Here is an 11,783-nt window from a genome sequence, read left to right as displayed (position 1 = left end):
CCTAGTGATGAGGAGAGATCATATTCTGCTGCCTGAACAGATGTGCCCGTTCCATGTAGTTTGCCTTAAGAGGTGTATCATTTGCTGTGCACACACACACACACACACACACACACACACACACCCACACACCCACACACCCACACACACACACACACACCCACACCCACACCTAACAGGGTACGCACACGAAAGTTCACCACCCCCCATCCTCCTCACGGTGGCCTCCCAGCATCCCTCGTAAATCTAATCACTGCTCCCCTCATTACCATACTCAAACCATCTCATTTATTACATCACACCTCATCTCTCTGCTTCTCTCCTTTCCTGTATGAGTGCTTGGTTGGTCATCTCTCCTTGCCCTAATGGGCACTTTTAATGAGCGCGCTCTGGGTGTATACGGCTGGGGGAGGGAAGGAGGGAGGGAGGGAGGGTGGAGACCGCACACGTCGCTTCAACAGCTCGTCAAGCCATCAGCCTTGCCTGACGGGACTTTGTGGTCTCGTCCACAGAACAAAAGCAGCTGCGGTGGCTGCTTAACGTCACAGGGACACTTAGCTGAGAACTGGAAGGTCACGGGTTTGACGTCACCCCTGAACGGCCTTTCCCTCCTGGTAGGGGTTGATTAGGGTGGGGGGGGTCATGTAGGGCGTCACCAACCCACAGGGAGATAGGAAGAGGCTTCGGGGGAACCACCTGGCTGATCTACGTATGTAGATCTGTGGTTGGTATGGTTTCGCCAACGCTACATGGGCCCTGTGGTTTTCCTGTTTGCCTCTCTATACTACGATGCCAATGTGCATGAATGACATAGTCGACTAAATGACTTGGCCCAGGGAATGATAAGAGCATTTCCAGAAAATGATAGATTTTAGAATAGCCACTATTTTGTAAATAATGTCCTTAAACATCAGATGACAGAACGACGGTTAGAACGACACAGCAGCATTACTACAATAAAAAAGCAGGCAGCATATACAGTGGGAAAGTATTTAAAGAAAGGTTTTTGTTGAGTCTGCCTTGAGCGAATACCACTGTGTGTGGTGTGGGATGGCTCACCCTCTTTGTGAAAAGCCCTGGGGACAACCCAGGGAAATAAAACTGCAGCGATATGTTCCAAAAAACCTCTGTTTTACAACTGCCAGCACTTAAGTGAAGGACAAGAGCTTCTAAAAGCTGAGGAGTCGTCAGTGCAGTAGGTCCCTTGACGCTGTGGGTCTGGGGCTGGGCCAGGTGTAACCACGTAGAGGAAACACTGCCGCTCAGCCAGAGCAAGGGTCAAGAGTAAAGCACATTAGCCGAGTAGAGTTACTGATCTGACCAATGAGGCTTAACTAAAGTTGGCTCCCGTCGTATAAACCAGGCCCAAAACCTTACTTTTTACTTTCTCCTCCTCCATTTTGGCTCCAAAAAACAGCATAAGGTCTCCATCCGTTTTGGGAGATGTAGTGAGCTCTCAGCGGTCGCACGGGCCCGGCTGGCCACACACACAGCTACCCCGTCTCCAGGAGACGCTCTGTGAGTAATGTGTCTCTAATGGTCCTGTCTGGACTTATTCCCCTACGGCCAACACATAGTTTAAGGCTTACTAGTAATCACAGTGAAAACCCCAGGACCAGGGGTACAAGTAACATTACTCGCTAGTCTGCACTCTGTGTTTTAAAGCATAAATAACACTCCTGATGATGGGTGAGAAATGCTGTCGAGAGTAGCCGGCCTCTAATTACAAACGGAGCTTACAGGGAGAAACATCTGTCTCCAGAGAGACAAGGTTGGCCAACTCTCGCCTGTCCAAGATCCTCAATGCCGTCACCTGGAAAACAGGGTGAGGGAACCTCCATCACATGCTGGGAATCAGGGGTCCATGTGTAAGAAGAGAGAGGTGAGGGGTGGGGGGGGGGGTCTGTAAGATAAATAGCCATTGATGCCCAAAGGCTTTGAGTGTGATGGGGGGAGGGGGGGGTGGGGGGGGGGGGGTGTAGAGAGTAGCCTAACCACCACACTGGCATGTGAGGTCTGAGGTCACAGGTCTCACTGGCAGGGCAGTCTGATGAAGCTCTTTGCCCAAATCACTCACCTACACCTCAGGCTTTAGGGCATGGAGCACCACCCAGGAACTGCACCGCCTCCATGGGAGGGGGGTTCATGTTCATCATGAGATAAACCTCCTGCACTTGAGATTGGAATCTGTTCATGGACGTCATGTTGTAGATATATATAAAAAATAAAAAAAAACATTGTGTTTGCTTGCTAAAACACAACGGTTTCGCAACACGCTCCGCGGTTATTTTCCACAGTGTTTTTGTTTTCCAGTGGGATTAAGCAATCTTATTTCATCAGCTCTCTAGTCGGTTAGCAGGAGCCTTTTTTATTTTAGTTTTAATTTGCAGCCTTTGAGTCTGCCTGAGGTAAAAAAAAAAAAAAAAAAAAGGCCTGTGGTTCAAATCACTATCTGATAAATCAACAGTATTGCTTAAGAGTGTCGTTACAGAAAACACCTTTAGAAAAAACACATCCTTTACAGGAAACAGTCTCTAGTCACACAATCAGCACCTATCTGCACTGAAGTGACTCCTTTTACAGGAACGAACGATACAACTACCAGAAAGGTACACAGGAAGAATCGTTCTCTTAGGCGTACAAATCTATCCCATAACTCAATTAGGGCTGCAACTAACGATTATTTTGGTAGTCGACTAATCTGTCGATTATTTTTTCGGTTAGTCGCGATTAGTCGTGTGGCTTTTCGCTGCGCGTAAATGGCGACGCAGAAGCATAAATCCGGCTTAACTAGCTATCTAACCTAACGTTACGCCAAGCTACAGCTGCTCACAGAGCTAGTTGACTGGCTAGCTAGCATTGCTGGCTAGACTACAGACAGCTCACGTTAGTAGGCTACGCTTGGCGCTGTTTATCTTACAGACAGCTCGCTGGTGGACTCAACATAATTGAAATAGCATTCACTTATCAAGCATCATTCATGATCATCCACCATGACTACCTGGTATTTTAATAGCGACCACCCCTCACTTCATTTCATCTCGCGTTCTCCTGGCTTCAACATGGAAAACCCCTGCTACGTAACGTTACATACAAGCGCCTCTGTCTGTCACATGCGTGCCACAGGGCAAATAAATTAATAGCACAAACGCTCATAGCATGTACAGCCCTGTCCATGAGACATTGTTTTCCAACATGTAACAGTAAAGCTAACATAAACATTACGACCCTAACAATATAACGTAAGCCAGTTGGCTAACAACGTTAGCTAAAACTTACCCAGCTGATTCTTGCATGGCTCCCGAAAAAAAAAAAAAAAAAAAAAAACGTTTTTTTAACAAATTGTTTTTATGCGATTAGTCGCCAACAACATTTCACGTCGACGAATTTCCGTAATCGATTAGTCGTGACTAGTCGACTAATCGTTGCAGCCCTAAACTCAATGCAACATTAATAACTGCCAATGACGACGTAGTTGACTAGTGAGGATATAGGCTAACTGGGAAAACGTCTACATTTGAAAAGGGATGCGGAAAAGAAAGTATGTCACGCTCGCAGAGTCGCAGTACATCAGTACATCTGACAGAGCCGAACAGAGAACACAATGACACACAAACAAAGGAAATGTTTAATTTATCTTCTATCCCCCTGCTGATCCCAGACATCAGACTAGACTACACCAAAGAGAGCTTAATTATTCATTCATTTGTCCTCAAAATGGAAGGATGGAAGGAGCGGAAGAGTGGAAATATAAACCCTCACACTGTTCCTAGTATCTGCGTGTTTGTCTCCTCTCATCCGCACTGTGCAATCCTCCGTTCAAAGTCCTCCCCACCCACTCACTCTGTCAGGGTGTTCCGGTCAGGATACTCCTGTAGGATCATCTGTCCCTGACACACACGTACAACTAAGCTAAACACACACACACGCACACGGGCGCACAAACACACACACACACACACACACACACACACACACACACACACACACACACACACTATTCAACTCCGCTATCCAAACAATGCCCCAATCCAGGGCATTGAGCAGAGGGCAGTGTGTCTGATAGTTCAGAAAGTTGTGTTAACACCACATGAAATGTACCGTGACTTGTTTTCATCTGGGACAAAGAAAGACCAACAAAGGCGGCCCGATGTTTCATTGAGTAATAGGTGAAACGCAGGGTAGCGCTGAGAAGGCTTCCACGTCAGTTGGGTGAGGCAGTCCATTAATTTACCACACACAAAGAAGCATATGGTACACCTTATCAGACAGCCACCTCCACTAGCATCAACTATGCTAAAAGCACAATACTGAGTGATGTACTCCCTGTTTAATACAGACATCCCAGGTGAGTGCTTTCTGCTTTGCATGGAGGTTACACGTGTTCACTCAGGGTAACAGAGACTTAGAGATAGGTAATCTTTACCTAGAAAGGTGTAAATGCTGCAGTCTGGTAAACCGTACTCTGTCTGGTAGAAAGTCTCTAGTATTGACCGATACACACAATCATTAATAGTCTCTGTACGGAAGACAGCCTCCAGCACAGACCACAACATCTCACCTCCACCTATCATCCCTATTTTGGTATCGCTTTAGCGAAGCGACGACATGATTTATTCTTGTCTGGAGAGGCTCAGGGGCTGACAACGTTCAGGTCTAATGATAATTAGAAGCAGTTTGGATACGATAGCTTTCTTCCACAGATATCCCCTAAACGTTCACTTCAGACATCAAACGCACACAGACACCGTGTCTACTCACATGACCATGGTTGACAAAGCCGTGTTTGCTCGCGATGTGGTCGGCCTCTTCCGCTCCTCCAGAGATGTGGACCGCCCATGTGTTAGTGAACACCCTCTCCCCTAGCGCTGTCCCAATCCCAGACACCAACAGGAGCAGCAGGGGCCCCAGCAGGAGGAGCTCGTCCAGCCTGGAGCCCATGGTGGGGCGGGAACGACCCAGAGCCATGGAGGTCCGAGTGCAGCACAGTCCCTGAGCACAGAGTCTCTCTGGAAGGCCGGCGTTGCCCGGGGTACATACAGGGGAGCAGAGAGACAGCAGGGAACAGTCACTGCAAACTGGTCACCTAGGAGGGAATGGGAGAGGACGGAGAGTAAGGGGGGAGAGAGGGGGGGGGGGAGGGAGTGGGAGAGAGAGTTACTGTTCTGCAGCAGAGACATCAGACAACATCAGAGCAAGTGACTGTCAGAGCTAGCCTAAATGTAACACGAAGTAGTTGTTTGTCAGGAAGCAGAATCCTACCATGAGAGTGAGTGCTATATCCTCATTCCTCACCACTACAACACAATCACAAAAGAACAGGCCACTGTCATGAGGCCATCACGATACCCAGGGAAACAACACAGGTCTGACAAAACAATGGACTTCAATTACGTCTGCTTCGTCCTCTCAGTGAAACTACGGCAATCAAACGTGTGGTGGCATTAAACTGCGCACACTCTGAGTGGAAGAGACATATTTAATCTGAGTCTTTAATCTTTAATCTGAGTCTGAAACCATTCCTAAAGTCTTACATTTCGATACAAGTGTTACATTACTCTATTCAAAAGACAGAAATGCAAACTGAGAGACAGGCTTTAAACAGCTTTGAGATGCGCCTGAAAAGCAAACAACACATTCACGTCAGTTAAATATTGAAATATTCATAGGTCTGACACATTCATATCCATTCATATATTCATTTCATCAAACCAAAAGGAAGCAGTACTGCTACCGCCTTCTCCTGCCTTTTCTCAGCCACAGCATGCATAATGCAGTGGTTATGTATGCTACATTACAGTGATTATGTATGCTACATGGTACATTACTACAGTGGTTATGTATGCTACATCCTACATTAGTGGTTATGTATGCTACATGCTACATGACTACAGTGGTTATGTATGCTACATTACTACAGTGGTTATGTATGTTACATTACTACAGTGGTTATGTATGTTACATTACTAGAGTGGTTATGTATGCTACATGCTACATTACTACAGTGGTTATGTATGCTACATTACTACAGTGGTTATGTATGCTATTACTACATTACTACAGTGGTTATGTATGCTACACTACTACAGTGGTTATGTATGCTACATGCTACACTACTACAGTGGTTATGTATGCTAGTAATGTATGCTACATTATTACAGTTATGTATGCTACATGCTACATTACTACAGTGGTTATGTATGATACACTACAGTGGTTATGTATGATACACTACAGTGGTTATGTATGCTACACTAAAGTGCGTCCGCTCTCCTCTCCTTCAGTAAGCTGAAGGGAATATTCACCAGCGGCGATAAGGTCTTGACGTCTGGGGTAACATGGCATAACCACCACTGACAAACTACTCCCAAGTAAAGAGCATTAAGAACAGGGATCATAAGTCCATTGGCCAAGCCTAGAGCTCCTTAAGCCACAAGTACGTGGGAAGTCATGAGTCAAAGCAATACCAGAGAATTCGCAACTGACATCAGAGAATGCGGATGAGGCTTTGAGAGCTACAGCACCAGCACACTGGCCCGGGCAGTTCTCTACCCACCTCAGATATTATCAATAGAACATAACCTGTTATTTCCAGATCAGGTTTCACTCGAAAGGAAACATGTCAATGAGCCATGTTGAGAGTCCAACCGTGGTCCTCTTCCCTCTGACGAGGAGAGTTTGCCATCGGCAGTCAGCCAGTCTCAGGCAGACAGCACAGCAGACCTCCTGTGGTACAGATAAGGATCTGGCTGTGTGCGACCCTTGAGGCTCCAGCTGCACACAGGAAACTTGAAAGCCAGAAGATGTTCAAAACAAGCACGGCTCTTCCCCTTTGAAGCACTTTCGGCAATTGAAAGCCAATGAATTCGAATTACAATAATAATACTGCTGAAAAGGCATACAACAGTGAAACGATGTACAGAGAAGCAGTGGATTTGAGCTGGCCGGGAGAAATATGCAAAACAAGAAGCTGTGAGGTTGCAAACCCTGGAGGATTCAACCCATTAAAGCTTAAAATAGCAGGCTGAGTTACTAAGTAGCATGGCTGACTTACTATTGAAGTTAAAAGCAGTTACTCACAAAATACTTGGACATGATTGACTCATTCTCAAAAACAGAAGGATTTCGACAGGGCTTTGAACATCTCAGACACTTTATGGGAGTGAGGAAGAAAATCCCTAAATGAGTCACGCTATCGTCATGACTCAGTCTTTCATTTAAAATCACAAATAACATAATAAGACTGTCCTCAATCCACATGCCTGAAAAAAATACTGAATACAACCGAATTGAATTACAAATGTCACTGCTAGAGTCTGATAAATCCAGTACGGGTGAGTGAGTGGTATAATACAATCATGTTTCATTGTCAGAGAGTTCATCTTCATTTCCCCAGACAGTTACTATTCCAATGTAGGCCTACCAGACAAAACATGCTCGGAAACAGTTCCACTTTGTGTCATGTCTTGTTCTGCTTGTTGTATTGGCCATGCGTGATGCAACTTCAATGTGATCAATTTCAAGAGCTGTGGGGGTGTTTCAAATTTCCAAGTAAAGTATATTTCGGCTATCGCTGACTGTAGGCTTAAGTTCAACTACAGCACTACAAACAGATGCAAAAGCATGAAAATACGAACATAAGAACTTAACAACTACCATATGACCAGGCATCATACTAGGCTACAGCTGAGAGAAGCACAATAACAACATCCATTTTTCATGTGAAGTATAATGCTGTGTGTAACAATTGCAGGATTATGCCAGGAATGACAGCCAACCAGCTCTACAGTACATACTGGACAGGGAAGTAACATGCCTATTACACCACAATCATGATACATCATTCGTTTCACAGAAAAGGTTCTTTTGCCTTTGGCACAGAAAAAAAAACTGAGCTCAGAAATGAGAAACATTTCGACCATACGAAAGCCATTAAATCATGCTCTCACATTATTCTGCCCCATTGTGCCCAAAACCACAGTGCATATGGAACCCAGCAGGGCAGCAGAATGTTGAGGCTGCTGCCACACTCCAACTATGAGATGGGTTCCAGAGCTGAGACTTTGAGCTCTGTCAACTAAAGCCAGCACTACCAGAGCAGAGCAGCAAGTTAGTCAGGTTAAACAGTCTGTACAGCGCTCTGCTGTAAGACCGGAAAACAATCTGCTGCTTCACCTTTGGAACACCGACATTTCTTCGCCCCTCATGAATTCTTCGCCCCTCATGAAGATGTATGACGGAATTTTTGTGATGTTAAAGACCAGATTAGGTCCAGATTAAGCATTGGCTAATAACCTGTGAAACCATGTGATCAACAACATTACCATCACCTTTTGGCATAACAACTTGTTTTGAAAGCTCGAGCACAGACCTAAATATTCCAGTTTAAAAAGCTACAAACAGAAAACAACCCATTTTAAGGAAATGCTAATTCAATTCCTTAATATAACCAGGCACTGGTTGCTCTGAATGCATAAAAAAGAATGCCTCTTAAGTGAGGAAAAAGCCAGAGGATAAGTTCAGCTCACCTTCGAGCTCCTGAATGTTGGTATTGTTGTTATTATTCTGATGCAGTCCGGACTCAAGCAGAGGCAGCACACAGACAGAGGTGTGCACCTTCTAAAGCCTCCCTTTAACGTCCACAGGCATGCACGCCTCCACTTACCCCCGCCCCCTGTGACCTCATCTGGGCGCTCAACCGCTCAGCCTGACGTTTAAAGTCAGTATAAAACCATACACCATGGAATAACAAAGGCTCAACCATTTTAATGCTCACAAGAGAGTGGGAAGCCAGCCATCTTACTGCCAATGCTTATGAGTGAGTAAATGGTACCATACGTACAAGTTTGGCAGAAACTACAATATCAGGCTGCCCTAAGTGATCACAGAGAGGAGAAGGTATGAATCAATAATAAGCTAAGATATCATACATTTCATAACACTGCCTGACATTTGCATAACATTCACAAGAGACTTACTAGGAACCAGATATTAGACTCCAGTAGGATCATTTCACTAAGTGTAAACTGTAGCCTAGTAGATGGAATTATACTTGCCCTTTACCAAGATATCATTGGTGAACTGTGCTGCAGTGGCCAAAGTACGAATGTCTCTGCATTGTTCACCTGCCAGAGCAACCAGGTCTCTTTAACTACTGTATGAAGACATGGCCAAAGGAGTGGATAACATATCTCACAAACAAGAACAAACTTCCATTAGGACATAATGGTTATTTGCATTTAGGCTACAATTTGGGGGGTTTTCCCCTAAAGAAGGCAGATTGGACCACAGTGAAAGCCAATGTGACTAACCTGGAGTCACCCCTCTCAATGGGAGACACAAGGCGTCAAACATCTTTGAAGTGATAATCACTTTGTCTTGAATGTGAAAGCTCAGCAACATACAGGAGACCTACTACTTTTCACAAACATCTGACTAAGGGTTATCTAAGAAATCCAAAAAAACTGTCTTAATCCATTGTCTTTATTGTCTCTCTCATTGTATTCTTTTCAAACCTTCTGTAATCAAGATATTCTCGTTGTGCCAGCAAAACCCAATGTCAAAAAAGGCTGCTTAGAAAACATGCAGATGTTTCCACATCTGTCACGCAGGCTACTTATAAGGCTTCTCTTGGAACTCCATTGTAGCAGTCGAATCATTAATCCATTTCTAACTTGAAAACTTGAAATCGATTATGTATAGGCAGATGTTTATGGAACACAACGTCCAGTTAAAAGAAAACACAAAAAGTTAGCCGACGTTGCACTGACTAACCCAAGAAGTAGGCTACCATCCCGTTACATGAAACATACATAGACGTGAGAAATAAACCAAACATTGTTATATCTGCTGAAAAAGCGATAATAACTTTACAATCATAATAACTTACCAGTTGAGCAAATGGACTTTGAACTCGAGACGTTCCTGAATGATTTCCCTGCTGGTATTTCAGTAACGCTGTACCGCGATATCACCACCGACTACCTGATCCAACGTAGCCTCCTGTCTGACTCCTGTATCTCCGTCCAGAGGACAGGCGCTCTTTCACCCAATCTCTCTCCGGTGTGTCCAATCCCGTTCCCCGATACCTCGGATCTTCCGAGTCGCTGATCGTAATAGAATTTCACTCCACAAACAACCTCACTCCACCAAACAACAAACACTGGGTTCTGTAACTAAGGCGTCATGTTTCAGCTAACAACGTAAGGCTGGTCGGCGATTCCCCCCAAGCGGACACACTGACAGCCTGTCTCGGTAGGGCTATCTATCGATAGAGGCTGAACTACCGGCGACAGGCGACACACACTCTTCCCTGGAGCTGGACAAGTATTCGGACTTCTTCCAGGAACCAATGCACATCACCTCAACTCCACACAAGCACCGACAAGAACACAACATATGGGGAAACTTTCCTATAGCTTTAAAGGGTGTATTCTGTATGCTCACCAGTCTCCGTTTACATTCTTCGTTTGCCTGCGTCGTCAGGCTTGCTCGATAGATGAATTAGTCGGATAGTCTCTTGCAACGGCCATAACGCATTGTTAATTATACAAAATGTAGAATTAAATAAATAAACATAATTGTGCCCCTCTCAAAACAACTGAGGGGTCCACACAGCCCCCCAGGAAATACGTCATGACGAAGGAAGGCATGTTAAAGTGACAGAATCTGGACACGCCTACTTCGCTGTACCGAAAGCATAGAGCGCCATCTACTGGCGTGATCTGTGCCTTTAAGTCTGATATTGCGAATAATGATTTATATTGTATCAATACAATATAAATCATTATTCGCAATATCAGACTTAAAGGCAAAGTATGGCAAAGTACTTCTACAAAGACAATTGTCTTTGTAGAAGTAAAGCAGAAGTAAACACATTCACTCAAGTGTTTTATTTCTTCCATAAGATTAAAGACGGAAAATCACGACCCATCGGCTCTGTTTACTCCACCAGTCATAGCAGGAAGAGTAATCCAGCTCAGGCCCGGGGCCATTGATAGAAGGAAAAACCTTCTTCTATCACCTTCTTCTAAACCTAGCCCTTTTTATTTTATTTTATTTTATTTTATATATAGACACTGGAAAAACAGAGAAACAGTACAAGGGGGGCAATATAAGTTTTTAGGGGACACAGTAGAGGGGAAAAGCGGGTGTCTTCAGGAGACGCAGGGCTGGGGGCCAGTAGATGTCTCAGGAGGAGCAGTTAAGGTGTAACCTGAAGAGATGGGTCTTCAGTCTACGACGGAAGATGGGTAGTGACTCTGCAGTTCTGACAGCCGTGGGAAGCTCATTCCACCAGCGGGGAGCCAGTGTGGTGAAGAGACGTGATCGGGCAGTGCGACTGCCATGTAGGTGTAGAGGTGGTGGGGCCAGTCGGCCAGCAGAGTTGGAGGGGCTGTCCCTTTAGCTGCCTGGTATGCAAGCACCAGGGTCTTGAATCTGATGTGAGCTGCTATCGGGAGCCAGTGCAGGGTGCGAAGAAGAGTGGTGACATGAGAGTATTTGGGGAGGTTGAACACCAGACGGGCAGCAGTGTTCTGGATGAGCTGCAGGGGTCTGATGGCAGAGGCGGGGAGCCCAGCCAGGAGTACGTTGCGGTAATCAAGGCGGGAGATGACCAGTGCCTGGGTCAAGAGTTGTGCTGCTTCTCTGGTGAGGAATGCTCGTATCCTTCTGATGTTGTAAAGGAAGAATCTGCAGGAGCGAGCCGTTGCTGCAATGTTCTCCGCACAGGATAGTCGGTAGTCCAGGATCTAGGGCTGGGACGACGCGTCGACGTAGGA

At 45.3% G+C, this 11,783-nt stretch overlaps 1 protein-coding gene across 2 annotated transcripts in view; it reads right to left on the bottom strand.

Moving 5' to 3' along the window:
- The window catches only part of furina (furin (paired basic amino acid cleaving enzyme) a), a 118,027-nt gene extending 108,077 nt beyond the window's left edge, over positions 1-9,950 (bottom strand). Inside the window, exons 1-2 of one of the 2 annotated variants that reach the window (XM_080541339.1) lie at positions 9,890-9,950; positions 4,762-5,086 (exon numbers count right to left, since the gene is read on the bottom strand). In XM_080541339.1, coding sequence (XP_080397465.1) covers positions 4,762-4,968 — 207 coding nt within the window. In that variant the 5' untranslated portion in view covers positions 4,969-5,086; positions 9,890-9,950. Of the gene's footprint in view, positions 1-4,761; positions 5,087-8,528; positions 8,596-9,889 lie in introns of those variants that run through there. The other variant, XM_080541338.1, reaches the window with a different exon arrangement.
- Between the last annotated feature and the right edge of the window lie 1,833 nt (positions 9,951-11,783).

Source organism: Nansenia antarctica, assembly GCF_963989245.1.
Source record: "Nansenia antarctica genome assembly, chromosome: 1".
In the NCBI taxonomy this organism is placed as follows: domain Eukaryota; kingdom Metazoa; phylum Chordata; class Actinopteri; order Argentiniformes; family Microstomatidae; genus Nansenia; species Nansenia antarctica.
Note: the sequence above shows the minus strand (reverse complement) of the source record. Positions and strands in the feature narration are given on the sequence as shown.